Below are 27159 nucleotides of genomic sequence, written 5' to 3'. Positions count from 1 at the left end.
GAGGGGGAGGTGTGGTGAGGGCACATCTGGTTGGGGGTCAGTGAGCAGCTGGCCTGGCTCCACACTGGGAAGGGTCCTGGTGGTGATGGCTCCCAAGGGAGCATGTGGGAAGCCTGTTCAGGTGTGGGGGCCGTCCTGGGTGAGAGACCCCTGGGGGGTGGTGATGGGGAGCCGGCCGTGGGACCCTGTCTTGGCAGCCCCAGACCGAAGGTGCGGGGCTCACCACCAGCCCTCCTGTCCCTCTTGCAGTGATGCTGTCGGCTCTCCAGGCAGCTCCGCACAGGGAGGGCCGGCGGCAGCCCGGGGTGGGTGAGTTCAGAGCCGGTGGCCCTCCCTGCTGTGGACTCTGACCCTCTTCTGAGCCCCCTGCTGCCCACGCAGTGCGTGGGGCTGCTCCCGGACCCCGGACCCCGGCGATGGGGTCCCTCCAGGTCTGTGTCCAGGAGCTGCGTCCACTCCGCCTCGGCAGAGGAAACAGAAGAGAGCGAGCGAAGGTGCTGTGGGTGCTTTTTCCCGGTCTGTAAGCAGAAGCTTCTTCACAGGGAAGAGATTTCAGTGGCAGTTCTTAAAAGGAAGATTGTAACACAAGTCGTTTCCCCTGCCCCCGCCCCCAACACTCTCTTGGGCCGGCTTGGTCAGCGAGGTGCATGGCCAGCTGCCCGCAGCGCAGCCCTGGGAGGGGGACACAGAGCAGGCCCTTCCCGGGACACGGCCCCGAGACACAGGGTGCCCGGTGTGGCCCTTTCCTGTTTCTTTTTTAAAATCCTACGGTTTCTACTATGCAGTTATTATATTTTTCTAAATAGACTTTAATGAGCTGCCTTTATAAACAGAACTGAATATGACCTTCATGCTTTCTAGAACCCTTGGAATAATTTTTGCTTTCTTGTACAACTTGATCAAAGACAGAAGGCAGCAGAAAATGTTCATTGTGCCTCCGTCCTCAGTTCTGATTTTCACGTGTTCTGTCCTAAACGTGGCCACAGCACCAGAGAGGGTGGCCAGGCTTCCAGGAGATGCAGACCCTGGCGTCACCCCGGCCGGCCTCCCCGCGCCTCCCCGTGCCGCGCACCCGCCGTGGCTCTGACCTCTCCCGGGCATCGCACTCCTGCTCCATCACTGGTGACGTTGCGGTCTCCCCGGTCGAGCGCCCAGGCCCGGTGCGGGAGCCGCTCCCTGCCCTCGCCCCCTCGCCCCCTCTGGGCAGCAGCAGGCCTCAGTCCCCTTTCACCCGAGCGTCCCCCTCAGTCCTGTCCCTTCTCTGGGAAGCAGCAGGGGCTCTAGGCAGGTGTGACCAGGTCCTCCCACCCTCCTGCTTCCGTCTCGCCGGCTGAGAACCCAGGGTCCGAGCAGCGACCTCCGGGTGGCCCACCCCCCGCCTCCCTCTGTCTCTGCTTTGTCCCCCTGCCCTGCTCTCCCTGGACGCCGCCCCCCACCACCAGTCCCCCCTCTCCGTCTCTTGGCCCTTTCCTTGCTGCCCCTTGGAGAGGCCCCTCCTGGTCGCCCCTCGGCCTCCCCAATACTTATAGTGCTCTGTGGAGTCTCCGGGGCCTGAGCCTGCCTCCTGCATCCACTGGCTGCGTGGTGACTCCTCTCTCCCGCTGGAAGTGCAGGCCCCACCTCTGCCGCTGGCTGGCTGCTTGTGTCCCCCCGCCCTGCAAATTCATATGCTGAAGTCTAACCCCAGTGTGATGGCATTTGAGGTGGGGCCTCTGTGAGGTGTTAGGTTCAGAAGAGGTCAGGAGGATGTGGTCCTATCATGAGATGCGTGTCCTCAACGAAGAGTAGGAGACCCTGGCCTGAGTGGTGCTGGGGGGCCTGGCACCCCCGCCCTCGGAACTCCCATTGCCATGTGGAGAGACAGCTGGAGACTGCCAGGGTGGCCCGGGGCCGGGTGCTTGGGGGGCCCCGGCAGGCACGGCTGTTCTGCCTCTGATGGTCAGAACCTGGTTAGGCCTGGTTTTCAGGTTCTCATCTGCACGCGAGCTCCTGCTTCGTATCCTGAGCGCCTGGGGGGGCGTGTTTGTGTTGGGGGGTGCTCCGCTCTTGGCTGAGTAACAGTCAGGGTCGCTGCACAAGGCAGACGGGTGTGAGTGAATGTCCCCACCCCCACTCCGCCTCTAGTGCGGTGGCACAGCCTCGCACCTGCCGTCTGCGTTCCCCGTGGAGGGCGTCTCCCTCCCCTGCCCCAGGTCTGCTCGCTCGGACAGCTGACTATTTGGTAAACTGGGAACGCTTTCTTTGTAGATTAGTGTGCACTGTTTTAATGGCTTCACAGTCTCACATCAAATGGACGGACAGGCCATCGTTTTTCAGTCATTTTTCTACTGATGGACCGTAGCTAGTTTCCAGTTTGTTTATAGTAATGCTGTAGGTAAAATTTAAAACAGATACAATGTTGACTCACATACAAATGTGAAAAATCAACAACTGTTGAAGATTTTTTTTTCATTGAGATAATAAATATTTGTTATTTATTAATGAGGGAACCAGTTGGATGTTAGAACTGGTTCGAATAAGAATCCAAAGTGCAAAGCCATGGCTTCTCCTGTCAGCAGCGCGGGGGTGGATTTGCTTCAGGGACGCGGACCTGGCCAGTAATCACCTGGTTCCGCCGGACACTGTGCGTTCCTGCGGTCGGCGTCACGGCTGTTGTTTAGAATTCACAGGTGTGCAAAACAGTTCAGAGGTAAGGCAGAGGTAGCCCAGATGCAGGCGGGCACTCCCTAGTCTCTCACAGCTTTTCCTGACAATAACTGAAAAAATCACATGGTGAGTAGTATCTGCTTCCAGCTAACATGGAGGAACAGGTACCAAATTTACCCTCTTGCCTTAAACAAATGAGAACCAGAAAACGTAGATGAAGCAAGTGTCTTCAGACCCCAGGCAGCGGGCAGTGGCACGGAGACGCGGACGGAAGGTCAGCCCTGGTGCATGAGAGCGCGTCCCGGCTGGCACCCAGCAAGGTAACGTTGACAGCTGGATTGCTGACAACCGATCAAAAACTACCGGGCGGATGACGGAGCAGGGAGATAGGACCTGGTGAGGAGGAGGTCCGGCAGCGGTGCGGCCGGAGGTCTGTCCGTCTCACTGCTCTCGGAGACCCTGCTTTGGCCTGTTGTTTCTCTGTTTTCTCTTTCACTGACTTCTGCTCTGTATTTTTTCCTTTCTTTTGATTACTTTGGGTTTCCTTTGCTCTTCTATGTCTAATTTCTGAAGGTGGGAGACAGGAATGACCAACTGCAGAGATTTGACATGGGCATTATCACTAACAATCCTACAGATGTTGAACAAGTGATAAGGCTAGTATTGTGGACAACTTTTTGCCAAAAATTTTGGACATTTATTTGTAAGGAACATAGTTCTCAAAAAAAGGATCAAAACTAGGTCAGAAGAAATAAATGAACCTTCTATTTATTAAATTAAAATTTTGCTCAATGCTTTTTCACAAAAAAACTCTCCAGGACCAGGTGGTTTCACTGACGAATTCTGACAGACATTTCAGCAGGAAGCAATACCCTTCTCCAGGCCCTTTTCAAGAAGTCGTCGAGGCATGGGTGATACTCCCTGACTCACCTGTGACTCGAGCAACACCCTGACATCAAAGGCAGACAGAGGCATTGCGTAATAAACATGCAGATCCGCATCCCCCGTGGAAGCAAATGCAGAATGTCAGTGGGCATTAGCACATCAAACGCATAGAACTATTTTATATATAAAAACGTGAGATACACATACACACGCATATAAACAATAGCATATCGAAAAGTTAATGCCTCAGCAGCACGGAATGCAGACCTGAAAACAGTGCCATTTGCAGCAACTCGCCTGGACCTGGACATCGTCATTCTGAGTGTAATAAGCCAGAAAGAGAAAGACAAGTACCATCTGATATCACTCGTAGGTGGAATCTGAAACAAAACGAAACAAAAAAAGAAAAAAGAGGACACTAATGAAGTCATCAACAAAACAGAAACAGACTTGCAGACATAGTGAACAATCTTATGGTAACCAGGGGAAACGGGGTGGGAAGGGATAAGTTTGGGAGTTCGAGATTTGCAAATATTAACTGCTATATATAAAAATAGATTAAAAAAATTCTTCTGTATAGCACAGGAATCTATATTCAATATCTTGTAATAACCTTTAATGAAAAAATATAAAAACAAATATATGGCATATATATGCATGACTGGGACATTATGCTCTACACCAGAAACTGACATATTGTAACTGACTGCACTTCAGTAAAAGAGAGAAATAAAAGGAATGCAAGCCTGGCTTAACATTCAAAAATTAATAAGTAGGGGTAACCATGTCAACCAGTTGAGGAAGAAAAACCATAAGGTCATCTCAATAGATACAGAAAAAGCACTTGACAAAACTCTAAAACCATTTCTGATGAAAACTCCCATCAAACTAAGAACAGAAAGGAAGGCCTGCGATCCGGAGGGAGCCCTGCCAGCCCCACAGCTGACAGCGCACCTCACGTGGGAGGCGGATGCTTCTGCCTGAGGGCTGGGGTGGGGCAGGATACCCCGTCTCAGCTCTGTGCAGCATGGCCCTGAAGGTCCTCGCCGGTGCAGTAAGGTGGGAGAGGAATAGTCACCCAGATCTGAAAGGAGGAGGTCACATTCTTGTCCATCGGCAGAAGCATGGCTGGCTATTTAGGAAATCATGAGGAATCCACAAAAACCGCGCTATCACTAATACAAGTGAATTTATTTAGTTTGCAACATACAAGGTCGATTTGAAAACATCTTTTTAATTTTAGTTATGAACATTTACAGTAGCACCAAAATGAAATACTTGGATATAAATCTAATGAAATATGTTAATATCTGCACACTGAAAACTGTAAAACACTGATGAAGGAACTCAGGGGAGATCTGAAGAAATGGATGTTCGTGGATTTGAAGACTCAATTACGTTAACACGTCAACTCTCCACTAATTGAGCCAGCAGTTTAACGCAGTTCCAGTCAGAATCTCTGCAGGATATTTGGGTAGAAGACTGCAGGATGGTTCTACAGTGTACGTGGCGGAGCAGTGGGACTTGAATAGCCAAGGCAGTTTGGGGGGAAAAACCAGTAAAGTTTAAGGGCTCAGACTTTCTCAGTTCAAGACTTACTGTTAACCTACTACAATCAAGCCAGTGTGCTTGTGGCAAAGGACAGAGAAGCGGATCAGGGGGACAGCAAAGAGATGCAATGATGGACCCTCAAATACGCCACGTGATTGACGGGGGTTAAGGAGAATTCCATCAGAAAAAGGACAGCCTTGTCAACAAATGGTGCTGGGACAATTGGACATCCATTTGCAACATAATTTTTCCATGCTTTGTACCATACAAAACAATTAAAATAGGTTGTAGACTTAAATGTAAAACCTAAAATTATGGAAGTTCTAGAAGAAAACAAGGCAAAAATCTTGTGGATGGCAAGTAGACTTGTGGTGCTGATCACTCTGCAGTGTATGCAGATGTTGAATGACAACACTGCACACCTGAAATGTAAATAAATAAATTTAGCTCTAAGTTCCCCCAAGCGCCCCCCCCCAATCTTTGTGACCTTGAATTAGGCAAAAATTTCTTAGATGCAATGCCAGAAGCATAATTCATAAAAGAAAAAAATTGGTAAATTAGGACTTTTCATAATTAGGAACTTCTGCTCTTTGGGACACTATTAAAGATGAAAAGACATCACCGGTGTCGGGGAGATACTTGTAAATCATCTCAGATACATAAGGAACTCTCCAAAGTCAATAATAAGAAAGCAAAGAACCCAATTTGAAAATGAGCCAAAGATTTGAATAGACACTTTACCAAAGACGATACGCAACTGGTAAGTACACATGTGAAAAGATACTCAGCGTCACTGGTCTTTCAGGAAGTGCAAATTAAACCCGCAGTGAGATACCGGCACGTCTCTGTTAGACAGGGTGGCATTAACAAAACCCCACGGTACCGTGTGTTGACCAAGGATGTGGCGCACCTGGCGCCTGCTGGCGGGAATGCAGAGGGGCACGGTCACTTGGGAAAGTCTGCCCGTTTTTATGAAGCCAGCATAGTCAACACGTGACCCACGGTTCCCACCCTGTTTACCCCGGACATGGATGTGTCTGTTCACACGAAACCTGAAGCCGCGTTCCCAGCCGCTTTCTCTGTCATCCTCTGTGAGAAGCCAGCCTCCAGGCTGCAGGGCCGGGTTCCTGCAGGACGTGGGGCCCGGGGCGGGGGCGAGCCAGGGCACCGGGGCCCTGCACGGACTCTGTCGTCCCTGCCCGGTGCGCAGCCCTGGGCTCAGGCAGGTCCTTGTCCTTTCTGGCCCCGCTCACTGCTGTGGACTCAGCTCGACGTGCATGGTGAGGGGCTCAAGTGTGAACAGACACCTTTCTAGAAATTAATCTCAAAAAGAACAGCCTGGAAGCAGGGCTGCCAGCTCTCGCCTTGTGTGGAGGCTGGTGTGGCCCCTACTTCCCGAAGACACCCCACTTCTTTCTAAGCAGAGTCTGCTGATGTAGCCGGGGCTTGGACTCCTCACCCCCCCGGCAGGAGGCAGCGTAGCCAGGACCCCATCACAGGCCCAGGGCTCCCGACCCAGTGCCGCCTGCTCCCGGCTGTGTGGCTGCAGGCGAGCGCCTTAACCTCTCTGTGCCCGCTCCTGGCGACAGCAGTGCCTGTGCCTGGGGAGCCCCGTGGGGAGTGGTGGGGTAACTGCAGGTGAAGTGTAGGCCCTGAGCTCGTGTGAACAGTGACGAGTCAGGGTCCCCGCTGAGCTGCTGGGTGCCAAGCCGCTGTCCTCCTGCTCCGGACCTGTCTGGCCGCGCGCTAGGGGTGGGGACGGACGGAGGAGAGCTGGCTGACTGGCTTCTTCCTGGACAGATGGGTGGGGACGGCTCTTCCGAGCTCCGAGTAGTTGAAGGAGTCACAGAGGAAGGGACTGATGGGTTTGAATCAATAAAACTCAGTTTTGAAAAACATTGTGACAAATGGAGGGGGACACGTGAGCTGCAGGAGAAAGCGGCCTGAGGCCCGTCCTCTGCAGTCTGCCCAGTGCCATCCAGGAGGGGCGGCCTGGGGAGCGGCACGTGGAATTCAGGGTTTTCTAGGTGAGAAGAAATGGGTGAAGTTAATTTCAGGAATGTTTCATTTAATCCAGTATGTCTAAAAATTACCGTCTCGACATGGTCGATCCGTTGCCGAGGTGGAGTGTGTATTTCTTGCTGCCTCTGGTTCCCGAGTCGCCTCTCCGAGTGCCCGGCGCCCAGCGCAGCTCTCCCCGCCTGGGCGGCTCCTCCGACGTCCCCGTGCCAACCAGAGCAGCTTTGCCCCTGGAACTGAGAGAGGCGGGCCCACCCGCTCAGTGCCCACTGGTGTGGCGGCACTGGCGTGTCCAGCCGCCCTTCTGGAAATTGCTCCGACCCCGGGGCTCCCTCTGAGGTGACCGTTCTGGAAACCCACGCCCACGGGGCCTCGCGGCTCAGCCTCTGCGGTCTGTTTGTTGGGCTTTTGATGGTCAGGAGTAGCTTGCGTCGTGTTGCTCACTGTAAATATTTGATGACAGTTATTTAAGTTCACGGGCGTAGACAACAACTGGCCGCAGGCTTCTGGTGATCTGTGTTCTGTGTCCTCACGTCCTGTTTCCTTCGGCCTCGTAGCTGCGGGGTGGCCGGCGCTTGTGGCCCTGCAGTGGGGACGTTCTCAAACTCCATTTCACAAATGAGAGAACGGGGGCCTGAAGAGCTTCTGAGACCTGCCTGAGTTGCGTTGACAGGACGGGTGCCTCGTTGCTGTGATTCCGAAGGCCGAGCTGGCGGCCGAGCTGGAGACACTGGGCAGGGGGCCGCAGAGCAGGCGGAGGGAGCGGCAGTGGTGCGGGCTGGGGAGGCGAGGGGAGTCGGTCAACTGTAGGAAGGGATCAGTTGGCCTCCCTGGAGCAGGACAGAGGGGTGGAGGTGAAGACGCAGGGATTCCGAGGTGGGGGGAGGGCCCCCCATGACAGCCGTCTGCGTGGGAGAGCCCGGGGACAAGGAAGGAGGGCGTTTGGTGGGACCAGCAGGAGGGGTGGGCCGGAGGACCTCGGTGGGGGTGGACAGGGCTCACTCAGGCCCTCGGGTTCCCCCCTGCGGGGTGCCAGCATGGAGGCTGGGAGGCTGGACCTCTTGGGTGAGCCCTGGGGCGCGGGCACAGGGACGCTTCTGCAGGGGCCTGTGTGGGCACAGAGCGGGGCGGTCCTGCGGGCCAGGGCTCGGGAGGCTGCTGACGCAGGGTCCAGGGCCCCTTTGAAACGGGGAGACTAGGGATGAGGCCGTCACTGGAGGGCAGCTGAGGGCTGGGGGCTGGTGGGGAGCTGCCCCCTTTGGACTGAGCGCCCACGGCGCCGGCCCAGGGGGAGGCGGGGCTGGCTCCAGGAGGGAGGCTCCAGGAGGGAGGCTCGCATCTTGTGCTGCGACCACGAGTCTGCGGCTGCCAGCCGGCCCTGTGGGCAGAGTAGAAAGCCAGGCGCCTGTCTGCCCAGGACCCTGTCTCGGGGGGTGGAGTCCTTTTTAAGTTAAACTCCCACGGTTCGTGCAGAGCTGTGTGAGCTCTGATGCTCCAGAGCAACAGGTTTGTTAGGACCGAACCAGGCTCTGTATTTCTGTCTCTTTGGAAGGGGCAGCCTGGTGTTCAGCTGTCCGGGTCTGGTGGACAGCAGCTTTGCAGTCAGCCATCGGGCGTGCCTGGGGGAGGCGGCGCCCGGGGCCAGGGGCTGCACTAAGAAAACTCCAGCCCCGCGCTTTGGGGCGGCCAGCCAGGCCCACACCATCCCGGGGTCACGGAGTGGCCCTCCTGCCCCGCACAGGGCCAGGGAGACACCGTGGCTGATCTGACGGGCGAGGTCCCTGGACTTGTGGTGTCCTGGGTGCTGGGCCGTGAGAACAAAGGCTGGTGCCCACCACCTGCTCCTGGCGCCTGGGTGGGCGGCTGGTGTGGGGCCTGCGCTCGTCCTGGGGGCAGGCGCCTGCCTCCACCCACCCACGCGGGGACCGCTTAGCCCCGGGGCGGAGGGAGTGCAGCGGGAGGGGAGGACACCCTGCTGAGGGTGGGCGCTCGTCCCTGCGGGGCCTCTTCAAGGCAGTCGGTAAACAGCAGCGGTCTTTTCCTCTCGAGAAATTCCTTTGTCCCTCTGGCTCCTTATCTCGGCTCTCAGGCTTCCATGGGCTTGTTTGCAGGATGTAATTCCTTTTTAGGTCACTCAGATACTCCTCTTCAGAAAGAGCCTAACAAGGCCTGGCTGTTTCTATTTTTAACGCTGACTAGGGCCAGCCGCGGCGGGCGGGGCTGTTCTGCCGGGTTCCTGGGAACCCGCGGCCTTCCTGCTCTGCCACCTGCCGCGCTGGGAGGGGCTGCTTTCCGTGCGGCTGGATGGGTGTGTTTTTTTGTATTCGCTATGCTCTTCCTTGCTGAAATGTCTAATTTGCTCTCTTTCAAAATATTGAGCTTTCCTTTGAAAGAACCCACGCGTTTTGATCAGTTGCCTCCTTTCCCCCTGAAGTTAGCAGAAGGGCCTTTTCCTCGTGAAGAACTTGGCCAAGCAGGTGTGCAGCTTGGGCGGGGCTGCGCCCAGGTTGGGTGGGGCAGGAGCCCGGGAGCCAGGGCTGGGAGGGGCGGGCTGCCTGCTCACAGCGCCCCGCCCGGCTGCCTGGTCCGGTCCCTGCTGTACTGTGTTCCCTCCAGGCAGACGTGGTTGAGCTTGCGGTCCCACAGCCTGGAGGGGCTTTTCCCGTCCGTGCTCACGATGTCCTGCGTCGGCCCTGGGGGGATCTCCAGGGAAGGCCAGCAGCTCTGTCCTCAGCTGCCAGGAGGCTTGGGCTGGAACTTTAGTGTGCGGCTCTGGGGCGCGAACGACCGTGGGGCCCATGCCCCCTGAGTCCCCCACCGCCCACCTCCCGGCCCCCATGGCATTGGTGGTGGCGCTGAAGTGACACGGCCCGTTTGATGCTGGCTCTGTGTCCGGCCTGTGCACAGTGACTGTCCAAGCAGGCCTGTGAGAAAGGACACTCGAGAGCCCAGGGCACAGGCATGGGGTCTCCTCCAGGAAGCGACCGAGCAGGAGTCCGAGCGGGCAGCTTCCAGGAAAACCCCGGCCGCCCGGCAGCCCCCTGGCACCGATGGTGTCAGTCGTCAGGTGCGTTGCTGCCGAGTCGGGTCGCGTAGCCTCCAGCTGAGTAAACTACGTTCAGACCGAAGGTAACAAATGCCCCGCCCTCATCCTTTCCTCATTACTCTACCACGGTGTGCTTCGGGACCCTGGCTACTTGTGTCTTGTGTGTCTGAAGGTGGGGAATACCCTGTGACTGTGCGGGCGTGTCGCTGAGCCCCTCCCAGCTCCGTGTGCAGTGGTGCCGCGTCAGGAGCAGGACGTGGGCCACGCGTGGGCCTTCACACCACAAGAGTGGGGGGCGGCTCCGTGCACGCTGCTGCCTGGGGAGGTGCTGTCTCACACACCCGAGGACATCTGTCCCCTGCGATGTCCAGAACCTAGGACAGAATCCCTCTGTCCAGCCAGGATGCTGCAGCGGAAGAACCACCTGTCACGGGTAGGGTTTCGGTGAAAGTGTGGGGTGGAGGGCGTGCTCCAGAATCACCCGCCGGGCGAGCCTGTCCTCCCGCTGTCATGTGGGCGAGGGGCCTCGCTGCCCTGCTGCGGGATGTGTCTCTCCCTCAGTGCCGGTTACTTTTGCCCATAAAGTAGCCCACAGCTTCTCTCACTGGCAAAGGAAAATTTTTTTCTGTTAGCAGAAATCTGCCATAGTATGTCACTAAAATCCAGCATCTTCCAGTGAGCTGGTTTGAATTTCTCATCTTGTAGGGTAATTAAATCTGTTTTAAATGAGGTCTCTGATTTGTGTGTCTGCGTCTCCTTTGAGCGACACAGTTCCAGGTGCTGTCACCTGAGCCCCACCCTCCCCGAGGGGCGGACGGGTGGCTGCAGGCCGCATCCCAGAGGGGACCTTCAGAAGGCACGTCGGTATCTCTTTCTCCCAGCTTCGACACTAAGAACCAGGGAAGATCAAAGGCGAAAATTACAAAATCATCATTTCCCGTCGTTTGGATGCGCTCCCAGCCAAGACCCAGCCCGGAGCTCGGATGGGGCCACAGACTGGCCTGGGCTGGGGGCTGAGGTGGCCTTCGGGTTTCTGGTTTTGCTCCCACGCAGTTACAACGTGAGCATGCTCAGCGAGCTTTTCATTGTGGCGAAACGTCCAGCTTGTTTAAAGTGCAGAGAGCGGACCCAGATTCGCGCTCACAGCCCGCTTTGTTTCGAGTGACACCCCCCCCCGGCCCCCGTCATGTGAAGCAGAACCAGACGGCATCGTTTCATCTGTGAATTCCTCAGTTGTGTCTCTGAAGGCAGGAAAAACCCTCACGTGTCACCATGACATCTACAGGGTTAACAATAATTCCGTCACATCATTAAACACCCAGTCAGTGCCCCCACGGCCCCCGCTGTCTCATAACTTACTAGAGTTCATATATTGAAATGGGCCAAAATCTTGGTAGAAGTTAAGCATTTTCCGTAACTTTCTGGAGGTAAACTTGACCAACAGCAGAACCCACCTGTTGGTGGAGCCTGCAACTGACGAGCGTTGCCGAACATCCGCCCCGGGAAGCATCGTGACCGGGGCGGTGTGTGCACCACCCTCACCAGGCTCCTGGTCCCCCGGTGACCCCTCCCTGCAGCCCCGGTGTGCGGCCCCACTGGTCACCCGTCCGGCGGTTTGAGTCTTCCAGAATTCCACGGCACCGGGCAGAGGACACCCCCCTCGCCTGGCGGCCTTCCTTGGCTTCACCTTGGCTCCATGTGGTCAGAAGACAGGCGGGGTGGCTCCCGTCTCTGGGAGTTCGTTAGGCTTATTTTGTGGCCAGCGATGACCTTTCCTGGCGAGGGGGCCCCGGAAGACGGAGTGCCCTGCAGCTGTGGCCTGCACTGTTCGGTGAGGTCTGTGCTGGCCGCGTGTCCTCCTGACGGAGTCTTCTTGGTCCTTGCGAAACGTCCTTTTTCTCTGGGAGTCCCCTGTCGCTCACTGAGGCAGCCGGCCCGGCCAGCTGGGGCCCGACGCACGGGGCGGGTGAGGTGGGTCTTCTCTCTTGCCTTTGGTCCGGGACTTAAGTCCTGCCCCCCACCACCCCACTGAAGGCCTGCACCAGCACCGCCCGGTCCCACAGAGCGTTCTGTGATGGCGGAGATGTTCTGTTTCTGTGCCGTCCAGGACGGTAGCCACTGGCCACAGTGTCTCAGGCTGCCCTCCTGCTCGGAGCAGGTCCCGACCTTTAACATGTAATGTGACCACTGATGCGGGCGAACTGCAGTCAGCCGCCGCGTTACTTGCTTTCTGTGTGTGTCCTCTGGTCTGTCCTGTTGTCCCCCGTTCCTGCTTTCTTCTGGATTATTTCCTTTTTTTACTTGCATTCCATTTTAATTTATTATTGGCTTCTTGCCTCCTGAAACATACTTTTTATTTTTCAAGTGTTTGCTCTAGGTCTCGATACGTGGGCCGAAGTGCCTCGCCTTGTGCTTCCCGCTAACACGAGGCTACTTCCCGGAGGACGTGGACGCGTTGCGGTCGTGTCGGTTTCACGTGGCGTGTGCGTTGTGTCCGTTCGCACGGGGAGCTCCGGCGCGCGGTGTTAGGGCTGCTGCAGCCCCCCGTCCCCCACCGAAGCCCGTCCCTCCTGCCGCTGGCTGTGGAATTAAGCTTTACTGGGGCGCAGTGCCTCATCCACGCCCGCCCTGTGGTGTCGCCACGGACACTTGTGGCCCGCAAAGCCTGAAGTATCTCTGGCTCTTCAGTTACAGTTTGCCCAGCCCGCTCCGGGAGCGCTCGCGTTAGGGCTCGTGGGGACGGAATTGACCAGGTCTTGCATGACGAGAGCTGTCTTCCCCCGGCTGTGACACGGGAAGGGCGCCGGCTGGACGTGTGTGTCGCCCTTGGCCTACACCTCATCCCACTGCTGCCTTGATCTGTATGTGGGTCTGACAAGCCTGGTGTGGGGCCGACTGACTGCACTGCGGGCTGTAGCTTCACTTTAGAAATCTAGGGGTTTTACTCGGGTGTGTCCTGGAGTCGGTCGTTTGGGGTTACTTTTCTCAGGTGCTCAAAAAGCCCTTCAGTGTGTGAGTTCGTCTTTTCTTATTTGGGGGAGGATTTCTTGGGGGTGTCATTTTATTTATTTATTTATTTATCCCTTCTCTGTATTTTCTTTTTAATTGAAATATAGCTAGTCACAATGTGTGTTTCTGGTGCACAGCATTGTGTCCCAGGCGTGCGTACGTATACATATCTTCGTTTCCGTGTTCTTTTTCGCATAATGGTAAACGTTCTGTCCGTGGTTTTGCGTCTCTTCCGCGGGGACGTGGTAGCAGGTGCACGCCGCCCCCGTCACCTCTTTCCCCGACTGCGTTCCGTCCTCTCCACTCTCTCGGTGGGCTCTTCTGGCTTCTTGGTGGCTTTCTTGCTGAATGTTCCTTCAAGTGGATTCTCCCTCGACACTTTGTAACTCTTCTGTGGCGACTTTGTCACCCCCCCAGTCCTCTCCTGAGGTTGTCAGCACATTTATTTCTCTGGCTCTTTCTGACGCATTTCTCCTTCAGTTTTGTTTCTGATTCCAGGTGTTCTTCTGGCCCGGGTGCTTGTCAGAGTGTGCCTACCTCCGTGTGGGTGTCGGCTGGCAGCTGCGTTCTGCTCCAGGATGCTTTCTCTGGGGCAGTGCTTTCTCCTCGATGGTCGCGTGGAGACTTCTCTTTACTGGTTCTCAGCCTGGACCTCCTGTGCGCCTCCCCGTGATGCCGGCACAGGCGTGATTCCTGGCTCCACAGCGCCCTCTCCTGTCCAGCGACATCTGGTGCTTGGGGGCTCCCGGTGCCCGTTGCTGGGCGGCAGGGGTCCTCAGGGCTCCTCCGTCTCGAGCCCCCGTCCCCCCTTTTCCCCTTCCTTTACCCTCGGTTTGCAAGGCCACCTGCCCCCTGGCTGTGCTCTGTCCTCTACGGAGGCAGCGTCCCCTGGCGTGCCGGGCCTGCCACTCCGCAGGGTTTCCCTGCCCGGTGTCTCCCCTTCGGCAGGGGCCAGGTGTAGGACTCTGCACTGCGGGCTGGTCACCAGGCTGGCGTTAGATCCCAGAGCTTTTTACCTTGTGCCCTTTGACCTAAGTCCCAGCCACGGTGACCGCCTGGCCTCTGTTGCTCTGGGTCTGGCTCTGGGACCGCACGTCTGAGCGCGCTCTCGGGCCTGACTCACTCCACGTGTGTTCTGCTCGTGTCACTTCTTCTCGTTTTGTTGCTAGGACGTTTCCCTAAGGAGAGCCTTGCCCTCCCGGACTTGTTTCTCCGCAGGAGGAGACGGACGGCGTAAAGCAGGCAGGGTGAATTCTTGCTGCGCTCTGTTTATTTACCAGTTTTCAAAAGAAGTCCTGGTTCCAGGGTGACCAGTGTGTGGGGTCTTTTCTTCAGTATCGTTGTGAACTCACGGCTGGAAGAACTTTCACGCGTGTGACTTTCAGTCCATTTTAGACGCCCGTGGCCTGTCCCAGGTGGATTGGAGCGTCAGGTGAGGCACAGCCCTGGCTGTGGAGCGGACCCCACCATCCAGGTGGACGGAGGCGGGACCCTCCTCCACCTCCGTAATGCCTTGTGACGCTTCACCTGGCCTGTGGTGAGGTGACCGGAGCCAGAGGCAGGAGCAAGGGTTCTCTGACCGAGCTTTCACCACGAGCTCACCCCGCCCGGGCTGGGGCCAGGCACATGGTCCAGTGGGAGGGCGGGCACAGGGGCTGCGGGTGAGCCCAGAGCAGCAGGTGGCAGGACAGTCCTTGCGCCTGGGTGGGGGCGTGGTCGGAGCCCATCTGCGGGGCTCGGGACATGGGGAGCGGGTGGGGTTTGGGGCTGAGGAGGGCTTGGGGGCGCAGAGGCAGGTGGCATGTGGGGCAACCCCTTAAAAGCCCTGAACCTGGGGGCTTGCGGTACGTGCACGTGATGCAGGCGGTTCTGGTTTAAGTGGGTGGGACCTTCACCGGCTGCCACGTGGGAGCACAGACTGAGGACGCCTGCCACACGTCTGTCCCCGTGGGGGGACCCGAGCCCCGAGGTAGGGGAAGCACCCGCCTCTGAGGTTCCAGGGTTCCTCGCCGTGGCCGTGACTGTCTGTGCTCTTACGCTTCACACCCGTGGGCCTGAAGTGGGAGGTCTGGGAGGCTCAGGCCGTGTTGTCCGTGGACGTGGCCCGTGCACAGCCCAGCAGGCGGTGCCGGTGGTCTGGGGCATTGTGCAGGAAGTGTTGTTTCAGGGGATGAAGTAATAGGAATCATTTTATGGTGAATTAGAACCTAGTTTCAGGTTAATTTCTTCACCGTAAGTCAAGTTTCTTCTAAGTTAAATTGTGATTGCTAGTTCAGATGTGCTGGGTAGAGGTCTTCCTCCCTGGAGGTGTGGCGTGGGTGGGGAGGTGTTGAGGGCTCATGGAGGAGCTCACCTGTTGGAACTGACGGTGGGCTTCCCCAGCCTCTGTCCAGGCAGAGCCGTGGTGCAGGAAGTCCACAAGGTCCCTGACGTTGAGAAGTCTGGGGGCCGCTGTGCTGGGACAGGTGAGACCTAAACACAGGTGGCAGGTATGGGAGGGGTGGGGTGGACGGTGCACGGGAGGCCAAGGACACGTGGAGACGTGTGGATGTGTGGCCCTGGTCCTGCGGTGGGCACAGGTGCTGGAAGTGCTTGGGTGTCGTAGTGCCTTGTCACCCCATAGCTTGGCTAGAGCCCGGCCCTCTGAAGGGGGTTGAGTGGGGCTCAAAAGACAGGAAGGGACAGCAGATTGCATCAGTCAGCGAGTCTTCACCTGAGCCCGGGGCTTTGCTCGCCGGGGGTCTTCAGAGACCTGCACTAAACACATCGCAGGCGCGCTCCCCCAATTAGTCCTTCAGCTGAGACTCAGGAGGACAGAAGGCGGGTCACTTGCAGGGCCGGGGCGGCTGCGGCCGGGGGGCAGACGGTCCTCCCGCTGGGTGTGCGGATGCGCGTGACCGATGCTGAGATCTGCTGCTTGCAGGGTGCCAGCCACCATAAGCGCCTCAGAGGCAGCCCGTGTTGCTGTTTCGGGAGGCCCCGGGAGAGGGGAGAAGCCAGAGCTGAGGGGGAGCACCACGGGCAGGAGCAGGGCGTGTGTGGTGAGGGGACGTGGGGACCTGTGGGTCACCCCGAGACGCCCAGTGCAGTTTCCTGCGGGGGGTGAGACACGACCTGGGAGGCGCCAGGCCCCACTGCCGGGTGGGGTGTGGGGCAGCTGGACGGTGTGGTCAGGACGGCCCTCCTTGTGCTTCTGATGGAGCCACTGGGGAGCTCGTCTGGCCCCGTCCTCGAGGACGGCTCCATGGTCCAGTGACAAAGGTGTGGGTGGGCTGGGTGCTGCCTTGGGGCCAGTTTGGTCAGAGTCTGGGGAGATGGGGAGAACCCTGGTGACCAGGGACACGCGCTGCCAGGCCTGGACCTGAGGCTGTGGAGGGGCTGGCACTGAGAGGAGGTGGCCGAGCCAGCTGTGCCACCAAGTGGCCATGTGCAGCCAGCTGACCGCAGCCGTGTCCTCTGCCTCGAGGGTGGATGGGAGGTAGGTTGGCATCCGGTTGGTGTCCTTGTGTGGTCAGCTCTGCTGCCTTCCAGACGGGGTTGTGGGTGCACGCACACACGTGCACCAGGGACCCCTCGTGGGGGACGTGGCGGGATCAGACACGTGTCACATTAGGATGGCCTTTCTGGATGCTCTACAGTTGACACGTCTGACTACAGTTGGGAGAAAATGCCCAGATTCCTAAAGAAGCTTCTCAGAAGCTGTGAGTCCTTTCTGGGGATTTGTAGCCAAGGGAGAGGGAAGACCCGGGACCACGGTGACTGGAAGCATACGGGGTGCGAGCCCCAGAGCTTCGCCATGGCCGAGCCTGGCGCAGCCCGCGCAGCCCTGACCTGTCGTCTGCTTCCCCCAGGTGGCCCACGCGCACCGGCCGCACTTCCTGGCCCTGCACTGCCAGGAGTTCGGAGGCAAGAACTACGAAGCCTCCATGTCGCATGTGGACAAGTTTGTCAAGTAAGTCCTGGCTCCCACGTCCCTGTGCTTGCTTCTGGTGGGGCCCAGCGTGTGACAGCATGGCTGGGGGAGTTGACGGTGTGGCCCTGGGGGGGTGTAGGGTAATGGAGTGGCCCTGGGGGGTGACAGTGTGTCCTTGGAGGGTGACAGTGTGGCCCTGGGGTGAGGGGTGCAGGGTGACAGTGCCCCCTGGGCTTGAGACTTCAGCAGAGATTTGGCCAGTCACACCTCGCGTGGCCTAATGGCTGCCACTCTGCTGCTGCTGCTGCTGCTGCTGCGGACGGACAGGTGGATGGACAGGACTGGTGTCCCTGCAGCTGCTCAGAGCTTGTCACAGTGAGACAGGGACAGAGCATCACCGTCCATGGGTGGCAGGAGCCATGGGCATTGAGCCCTCTGAGCACAGGGGTCATTTGTTAAAGGGTAGATATTTTAAAACTGCCAAATTAGCCCCTACCCCAAAATCCAAAGGTGTGGGTGGGCTGGGTGCTGCCTTGGGGCCAGTTTAGGCGGAGTCCGGTGAGGTGGGGAGAACCCTGGTGACCAGGGACACGCAGTAACCCTGCAGCTCCGCAGGGCGGGTGTCCTCACCGCCGGCGCCGGGTGTCCGTGAGGGTGGGCCTGCTCCCCCTCGCCCCGGACTGTGGCGGGTGGCTGCCGGTCAGGGGAGCCGCTGGTGTCCTGGGCCGGGAGGAGATGACGCTGGGTCCCCCTCTCGTCGTGCCCCCGCCCAGGACGGATTTCAGTTGTGTTAGTGAGTAAACGTGAAGGGCGTAACGGCTGTTCTGAGAGTAAAGGGTAGGAGATCAGAGCTTTGGGGGCAGAGAGAGATTTCTTGAAAAAGCCCCCAGAAGGGAACAACAGATTCGACCACATTGAAATTAAAACCTTTGTTTATCGAAAGACACTAGGAACCGAGTAGAAGTTTAGCCGCACGCGGGAAAAGATCCCTGTGACACACTTGACTGACAAAAGCCATCAGTATTTAAACATATAAAGAAGCCAGCACGTCCCCGCCTGTGTGTCCCAGAGAAGAGCAGGCCGGTGGCCCCCGCGGCCTGGGTCCCGCTCCCGAGCCGCTGGCTTCACACCAGGCCCCTCCTGCCCTCGAGCTGCTGCTGGAGACGTTTTTTGTACGTAACATACGGCGTTACTACTTTTACTTTAGGCAGTTATTGTCAGAGAGACTGAAAGCGAGGGAGACGTCACCCGTTCCGTCCCCGCCCTTCGCCGCCCCGCCGCGGGCTCTGCCTTCGCCCCCGCGCTGACCCTCACCCAGGCCGCCGCTGAGCATCTCGCTCAGCTTCTGTGGGTCTGGAAAACAAGCCTTTGTCTTCACTCTTGAAAGATACCTTTGTTGGGAGCAGAATTCTGGCTTGTCCATTTTCCCCTTTCGGGCTTCAAGGCCATTGTCCTATTGTCTTCGGGTCGGGATTGTTTCTGACGAGAACCCGGCCTTTGTTCGCATCTTAATTTTCTGTATATAGTGTGTCTTTTTCCCTGACTGCTGGAGTTTGTCTTTCTGGCTGGTTTGCAGCAACTTGATTGTTTTGCTTTAGTTTGATTTTCTTTGTGTTTATTTTGTTTGGGGCCCTTTGAGCTTTTTCAACCTGTAGGTTTATAATTTTACACCGATGCGGGACAAGCGTGTCCATGATTCTTCTGCATGTTCTTCTTCCTCCCTTCTGCCTTGTTGTTGGACTCCAGTTTCAGTTCATCTTTCCTCTTTGCTTCAGTGTGGATAATTTCTGTGTCTTTCAGTCATGAATCTGTCCTTTTTTATGTTTTCATCTGCTGTTGGCTCCGCTCAGTGAATTTATCTCTGATTCTGGATTTTTCAGCTCTGGAAGTTTCATTTGTGGTTTTTATATTCCCTGTCTTTCCTCATTATGTTCATGTTTTTGTTTAAATCTTTGGTCATATTTATGACAGCTGTTTCAAGATTCTTTTCAGTGAATTCCATCATCTTTATCTTTTCTCGGTCTGTTTCTGTTGCTGCTTTTTTGCAGACTGTGGGTCGCGTTTGTTGCTTCTTCATAATGTTGGGTGACTCTGATGTGACACCAGACTTGACTGTCGTGCATGTCCGTGTGTGTGTCTGTCTCCTCCCTGTGGGCCCTGGGGTTTGTTCTCGTGGGCGGGTGGGGGTTAGTTCAATCCTCCTCCCTTACCCTCCTCCAGGCTCCTTTCTGCTCGCTCCTGATCACAGCTTGGAGCCCCTGCCTCTTCCTGGTCACGTGGCACCATGTCCTCCTGTCCCTGCTGTCATGCCACTGGGCAGCGGGGGATGCGTGCCTTGGGTGGGGTCGGGGAGTAGTGGGGAGCCCCGCCCCTTTGGTGCAGTGTCATCTCAGGATGTGGGGGTGCAGAGCCACCCACTTCAGCCACGCGTATGGAGACGGCAGGGGGGTCGTCTGCTTGGGCTTGGTGAGGCAGGGTGAGCAGTCAGGGACGGAAGCCACTGTTGGGGAATGTCCCTCCCTCCCCATCGGCGCAGAGCCTCAGCCACTGGGCCCCAGTGTTCAGCTCTTGTCCAGTGAGGAACAAAAGGGTTGGGATCGTCCAGGCCTGGGAGTCTGTGTCACCTCCAGGAGGGCCGAGAAGACCCCGGAACACCCCATGCGCTTTCCCGGAGTGGCCCTGGGCGTGTTCGCAGTGTCTCTGCACCCTGGTCTCCTTCCCCGAGAGCCTGTGTCCTGCTGTCTCCCGGCGGGTGGGGCCGCCTGCCCGGGGCGCACAGTGGGTCTTAGCATCTGCCCCTTTCTATCTCCACCTCTCCCCATCTCCTCCCCTCCCCATCTCCCCCCAGCCCAGTTGGTGGCTGTTGTTTCCAGGATGATGTAAATCTAACAGGGCAGCCAGGCCTCTCTTCCGTGCCTGGTGCGCACACCTGTGAAATGGTGCGGGGTCTGCATGGCTTCGCAGTACAGAACTCGCCCTCTTCCTTCCAGGGAGCTGCTGTCCAGTGATGCCATGAAGGAGTATAACAGGGCGCGTGTCTACCTGGACGAAAACTACAAGTCCCAGGAGCATTTCACGGTACGTGCCCCCTCGCCCCGCGGAGTCGGCTTCGGGCGCGGCCCGCACGCGCTGATGCGGCCCCCCGCCGGTCCCACAGGGAGAGGCGGGGGCAGCTCTGTCACTGGCAGAACGTGACTGGGCCTGAGTTAAAGTGTCACGCGGCCTGGGGGGACAGCTCGGGGTGCGTGCATGGTGCAGGGATGGGTGGGGCTCCTGCAGGGGCAGGTGTGGGACCGGCGCTGGCGGCGGCTGGCTGGGGCAGGGGGATGCAGTCTGGAGCCCATCTCTGCCGAAGCCCTGCACCCGCAACCTTCTGCTTCCCGCAACCTTCACCTTGCCCGCACCCCCGGGGCTATAGACACAGGGGCCGTCTGGCAGGTCTTCTCCCGAAGGAGCCACTGTTTGGACATCCTGTGCCGGAGTCAGGGCAGCAGACATGTGGCTGCCCTTCCCCAGAGGGTGCGATGCTGAAGAGGCCCTGCCCGTTTCAGTCCTTAAATTTCGGGCATCTGATGCCGGTCGTGCAGTGGTCATGGGACTGCAGGTGTGCGTCTCCTCGTCCCTGGGGTCTTCCCTCTGCTCTCTGCTCGTGGGGCCCCGGCATCACAGGGGCCCCACGCTGAGCACCGTTAGGCTCCCCGGGCAGCGAGGTGAGGGCGTGGCCCCTCCGCCTCCCCTGGTCCCCGACGGCTCCTTCTCTCAGCTCAGTCTCCGAGTCCCAGACACCCATGCTTCCCTCTGCTGTGACCCGGCTTCCTGTGCTTCCCAAGTGGGACTTTCAGATGAAAAGCTCGGGATCTGGAATGGAAGCTACACTGGGTTCCTGCCGGTTAGGGGCTGCAGGGTAAAAGAAAAGGTAATTGAACCTGAAGGTGTGGCAAGAGAAAGTATGGTGAAAGGCCCAAACCATTACCGGATCGTCGGCCCCCGTGGTCAGTGGTGTGAGTGGAACCCTGGGCGGGACGGGGGGGTAGGAAAGGGCTGACGTTCTTCAGAGTTTGAAGCACGTAAACCGATACACGCAGTCAGTAACGAGCTTCCTGGCAGGACACACAGGCGCTCGGGGTCCCGCCCTCCCCTCCGAGGCTCAGGTCTCTGCTGGGCCAGTAGAGCTGCCCCAGCCGCCGCCTCCTCAGGAGGCAGCCCTCGGGCCTCGCAGCCGCCGTTACAGCAGGACAGAAACTTTACAAGTGACAGGATGAAGGGAGCACCAGCAGCGTGGGCTCTGAGGAGGTGGGAGTGGCCGGGTTGGTGTCGGCAGGGATTTGGAGCAAGGAACGTGACGAGGGGAGGGTCAGTTCCTCTGAGACGTGACAGCCGTCGTGTGAGCACGCGGTGCCAGGGATCCGAGTCAGGGAGGTTGTGGGTCCGCGCCCAGTGGGGCACCAGCCAGCGAGAGCTCAGTGACGCCCCCGGGACCCTGGCTTTGGGGTCAGTGGCGCAGCCAAGGGACAAGGACATGGCCCGGGGCAGCCCCGGCCTGGAAACGGCAGCTGTCGGCTCTTCTTCAAAGACGTCTTTCCAAACGAAGGTGGAAGGTGCGTCAGCAGAGACTTCTTCGGAGGATGAGGTTGGCTCTTAACCCTCCTGGGGAGACTGGCTGGAGGCGGGTCTGTCCCCAGGACTCGGATGTGCCCACCCTGGCGGCCAGAGCACAAGCCTTCCTGGGCCTGGACGCGTCTTGGCCTCTGGGTGCGTGTGGAACGTTCCACACACTGAAATCTGGGCTGAAGACTCACCTGGGCGCGAGAGGCGGGAGTCACGCGGCCCCGCTCTCCGACCACAAAGGAGCCGCGTGACGAGTAAACAGAAGCATGTCCGGAAAATTCCCCGACATTTGGAAATAAATAGCAAACTTGTAGACAACCCACGAGTCACAAAGGAAATTAGAAGTTGTTTCCAATAACATGAAAAGCAAAGTAAAAACCATCAGAATCTATGAGACGCGTTTAAAGTAGCACTTCGAGGGAAACTTCTGGCGTTAAATGCTTGCAGTAGAAAGTTTTAAAATGAAGAATAAGTTAACCCAAAGCAAGATCAGAGTGGGGGTGTGTCTGGGGGCAGAGACGGAAGGTGAGGGGCAGCTGGGGGTCTCTCCTGGGCTGAGGCCACCCCTCTGCTAAGGGAGCGTCCTCGCTGGGGCCTTGGGCGCCCCGGGGCTGAACGAGCAGTGAGGAGTAGGCGCAGCTCGTGGGTGGACGGGGCCTGGGTTCTTGCACAGAAGCTGCAGCCTCCGGAGGGCCGGGAGCCCCCTCTGTCGCTGCTGCCTGTCTGTGTCTCACACACCAGGCAAGTTTTTCAGGGTTTTCTGAAGTGCTCAGTTTTCTAGTTCCCTGTGGTCTGCTAGGTGTCACCTGTCACAATAGGCGTCTCAGTAGCTGTGTTTCTGCTGCGGCTGAAATGCTCAGTGGACTGAGGAGCAGTGGTTATTGCCACAGGGGCCCCGGGGCCGAGTGCGGTGTTTGGTCTTTCCTTGTCCCTTGAGATTGATCTCAAAACATCGTCTCACAACTTGCAGTGGAAAACAGAAACCTGAGAAAGAGCCTTCCCGTAACTCAGCGACTTCACTGGGGAAGTACGTAAGCGTCTTGCACACTGTTGTGTATGATGAGGACAGTCATCGAAAGTTGTCTGGTAACAAAAATTGGAAGTAATTTGAAATACCAAGAATTAAACAGTTTTACACCGAGGACCAGGCATACGATGGAACAGTCTGCTACAAATTGTGCCCTGGAAGAGTGTGCGTCCGTGCATGTGCCGGGCGTGTGCCGGGGCAGCTGACGGTGACCTTACACCCAGCCTGCTCCTCCTCGCCTGCCTACTGTCGATTTAAAACATCTCACAGTGAGAGCCCCCAGTGTTTTCTTTCCTGTCTTGGTCTTAAAAGCACTGGTGGCAGGTTAGCCAGTGTCCCGGCTGGCTGCTGGCTCCTGGGCGGCACCCCCTGGGGCGAGACTGACTGCACAGGACAGCACTGCACTGGGCGTGGGTCAAGGCCAGGTCTGAGGCCCTGAGGCTGTGTCTCGTGGTGTCCACAGGACTGGACAGTGTCTGGGAGAGGGGACGAAGCTCAAGCTGCCGAGGAGGGTGTGGGTGCCCAGCGGTGCTGTGTCCTCCGGTGGTCCCCTCCTGCAGCCACGGTCCACTGTGGGCACGTTGACGGCCCGCAGGGTAACTGGGTACCTGGAACAGCCGTGCTTCCTGGTGGGAAGTGGTCAGTGGTCTCCATGCTCCTGGTCTGGACCTTGTCCCAGACTCAGCACGGTGTGCGCGTGCGTGCATGTGTGCACATTTGTCACCCGTCTGCTGACCAGGACCGTGGTGGATTGCGGTAAAAGCCCGCCTGACCCTGGCCCTGCAGTGCGTCCCCTTTGTGCCCGCCCATCACCCTCTGTGTGTCACGCGTGGAGCCGTCTCTGCAGCGTTCCCTGGATGTCCTGGTGGAGAGGACCCTGTGCCTAGGCGTCCTGGGCAGGGTGGGCCAGCTACATGGCCACCCTCCCACCACAGCCTGATGGCCTCTGGCTGTCAAAGGGAGGAAAATTTAATTTTTACAAGATTAATGGCATTGGAGCAATATTTTTAGCTGAGTGTGGTTCAAATAATAGGCCATTAATTGAAAAAGGAAATTGAAATGAATTTATCTTGTACATAAACGCTGTCACAGGTACTAATAGGGATCAGAAAATAGTGGCCTGTTCCCAGAAGGAGGGTGAGCCTGAAGCTGCCCCTGGTGATGAGCACGTGGGGGGGGGGGCGCGCGTGGAGCGTGGGGGCTGCGGCCTGGGGGGGGGGGCAGAGGCCTTGAGGGGAGAGTGGCCTGGGGGACCTCTGAGCCTACAGGGCTGTGACCTGGGGCGAGGACTGTGACGGGGGGGGGGGGCCTGCGGCCTGGGGAAACAGTGGCCTAGGGGAGCAATGGCCTGGGGAGGGCTGTGACCTAGGGGGCTGTGACGGCATAAGGGTGTAGGGGGCTGCAGCACAGGCAGGAGCTTGCAGATGCTCATATTCACCAGGAGATGGCGCCAAAGCAACGTCTCGTACCCTGAGCAGGGGACGCTCAGAGGGCAATTTTTAGATTCAGAAAAGATTGTTAAATCCTGTCCTTCCGTAAGAACCATCCCGAGTGGCCATTCACTTAAGCAGGTGGCTCGGCTAGTCTGCTCAGGCCTGAGGAGACAGCGCCCCATTGGCCGTCCTGGGCGGGTCCAATCTGCCTGCGTTTTCTGCGGGAAGCCAGGAGTTGGAACCCTGTTCCTTCAGAGGCACCACCAGCCTTGCAGTGACGTCGCCCGTCCCATTCACAGGAACTCACTCACCGCCCTCCCGGGCCGAGGGCCTGGCTCCGGGTGAGCAGGCGGACGGCAGGCGCTCGTGCTGGTCCAGCCCCAGCCGCCTGGGCCCTCGCCTCCCGGCAGCGGCCACCTCGGTGTGCTGGGTGCTGGGGTTCTCATACTGTGTCTTCCTCCCCAGCTCTCTTCCCTGCTCCCAGGGCCTGGAGTTGGGCCAGCAAACGTGCTCTGATCAGGGAGGGGGTCCTGGGGCGGAGGAGGCCGTCCCAGCTGCGGGTTGGACGTGGCTGCCCTCAGTGTGGACCCCCACCAGGGCGGCTCATGGGGAGCCCCAGCCGAAGACAGAGCTTGAGGCTCCACTTTGGAGATCGGCAAGATGGGAGGGTGCGGTGAGGGAGGATGGGGGCAGAGTGGGCAGGAGCCACGGGTCAGGGAGGAAAGACCCCATGGGGGGGCGCACCCCCAGGCACCTGCCCTCCCCAGCCCAGACCCCTGCCCGGGGCTGCCCCGGAGGACGCCGACTCCAGTGTGCCCAGGGGCCTAGAGGAGGTGCCCAGCAGAGAAGGGTCCGGCCTCTGGTGGGGCCTGTGCCGCTGTGGCCTGGACGGGCTTTGTCCCGGGGATGGAGCACAGCCAGCGCTCTCTGTGGCGAAGGATAAACGCCCTCCGTGTCCCGGCAGGTGCCTGCGTCCGACCTGCCCCCTACGGCTCTGTTTGCCGAGAAAGAACCAGGGTGTCCGGTACTAACCACCGGGAGTGTCAGGATGCGCTGCTTCTGCCCACGCCAGGCCAGGCCAGGCGCTCTCACGGAAGAAAGTGACCATCTCCAGGGCCACATGGTTGTGAGCAGAAATGGCAGCAGGAGGTGACTCGGGAGCCCCTTGAAGTGTGACTGAGGGGGACCTAGGCTGGGGCCACTCCTGGGGTGGCTCAGGTGTCCCTCGTGGGCCCCGCATGGTGGAGCCAGTGGCCGTGCTCTGCGCACCTGGTGGATCCTCGCCTGCAGGCGCACGGGTACCTGCACCTGGTGCGACATTTGCAAGCACAGATGAGCACCGGGAGGCAGGGGTGTGGCTGTCGCTTGGCCCCTCCTGGACTCCGTGGTACCACGTTTTGCCAGCCCTGTGGCCGCCTGTCGTCTTGGAGGAAGGTGGCTGCCAGTCCAGCCACACCCTCTGTCCTCAGCCCCTCCTGCTCTTTCCTTCCTCTGTCCCCTGCAGGTCCCCACCTCCTTTCCATCCCTGGGCCGGGGCAAACCTGCCTCAGGGCCTTTGCACCAGCCTGGCCCCGCCTAGGTGCCCCTTCTTCCCCAGTTACCTGTGGGCTGGCTGCCCCAGGAGAGCCCTGCCTGGACCTCCCTGTCAGCCCTGCTTCTTCCTTTGTCCCACCTGCTCCTCTCTGTTCTATGTAGTCCTGCCCTCCCAGGCCTGGCTACCCTCTCCGTCATGCGTGCTCTGTGTGGACAGTGTCAGCACACCCTCTGTAAATTGTTGGGTTTAGTGATCGAGTCCATTGGAAGACCGTTACTCAGGCATGTGACGTGAACCCATGACTCTGTCAGAAAGGTGGTTCATACAAGAACACTTGGAGGAAGCTTTCTCGGCTACAAGGACAGGTTCCAGGGAAGGCTGGGGCTTTCCTCAGGCAGGGCTGGCCTCCAGGGACACAGATGCCCTGTCTCCCCCACGCCCGTGGATGCTGGGCCCGAGCATAGGGAAGGACTGAGGGGTTCCCCACGGGGTGTGCAAGGGCTGCATGTGGACCCACTGGGCGAGGTGGGCCAGGTTCAGGGACAGGGTTCCCGGGGGAGGCACCGAGCTCAGTGTCCGCTCGGAGGGACCGTGAAACCCTCTGAGTCACACGGAGTGTCCAAAGGCTGCGGCGGGAGACTGTGGGGCCCCGGTTTCCCGCAGTGGTCTCCCCACACTCCCTCCTCCTGGTTTCAGAGGCTCATCCAGCCCCTTGGAAAATGCTTCCACCCAGACCCCAGGATCGGCCCCCTGGGAACCCCCCAGAGAGGCAGTGGGTCACAGGCACTGCCTTCTTAACCTCGGCACCCCCGGCGCCCTTGGCCTGACACTGAGGAGGTGCTGCACGGTTCTCAAGGCTGCCAAGTGCCCACCAATGCAGCTGAGAGTCATGTCTGACTTTGCCGTGTGTGGGGAGTGGAGACAGGCATCACCCACCGGCCGACAGGGCTGAATATGGAGACTCAGAGGGACAGCTTTCCTACCCCCGGCTCCAGCGTGGCAGAATGAGGATGAAGCTGTGAATTTACTGTTGTGTAACTTCCTCATCTGACTGCACTGCAGAGTAAAGCATCCAGCATGGGGGCCCCTCACTGTTCTCCTGGTCATTTGTCTGACCTGGGCCGGTGTGCATTCAGGCTTGTCCAGGTTGGTGACGGCCCAAGGAGACACGGCCAGGGGCCACTCACGTGACTTTATCACCTGGTGACCCCGCGTCCTCCCCCCTCACCTGCTGACCCCGCATCCTCCCCCCCTCACCTGGTGACCCCACATCCTCCCCACTCACCTGGTGACTTGCTTGAGTGCAGCGGCGGTCCACAGTGGGCACAGAGGACGGGCTGGTGGAGGACACTACCCACACGGCCTTGGCAATCTCGGGGTTGCCTTAACACATGGTGGTTCTGACTTCCCCTCAAAGCTCTGAAGGTGGGGATCCATCTGGGCAGAGACAGGTCCGTGTTCTTCAGCACTGGAACCTGGCGTCCCCAG

General features: G+C 58.4%; 1 protein-coding gene across 5 annotated transcripts in view; it reads left to right on the top strand.

Moving 5' to 3' along the window:
• The window catches only part of INPP5A (inositol polyphosphate-5-phosphatase A), a 158009-nt gene that overhangs the window by 54240 nt on the left and 76610 nt on the right, over nt 1-27159 (top strand). For 2 of the 5 annotated variants that reach the window (XM_032490607.1, XM_032490605.1), the window contains exons 1-3: nt 9182-9409; nt 17008-17108; nt 20060-20147. The exons of 1 other annotated variant lie outside the window; for it this stretch is intronic. In XM_032490607.1, the coding sequence (XP_032346498.1) occupies nt 9197-9409; nt 17008-17108; nt 20060-20147 (402 nt within the window). In that variant the 5' untranslated portion in view covers nt 9182-9196. Of the gene's footprint in view, nt 1-9181; nt 9410-17007; nt 17109-20059; nt 20148-27159 lie in introns of those variants that run through there. 2 more of the 5 variants (XM_032490606.1, XM_032490608.1) reach the window with 1 other exon arrangement.

Source organism: Camelus ferus, chromosome 11 (assembly GCF_009834535.1).
Source record: "Camelus ferus isolate YT-003-E chromosome 11, BCGSAC_Cfer_1.0, whole genome shotgun sequence".
NCBI lineage: Eukaryota > Metazoa > Chordata > Mammalia > Artiodactyla > Camelidae > Camelus > Camelus ferus.
This window is presented reverse-complemented; position numbering and strand designations above follow the sequence as displayed.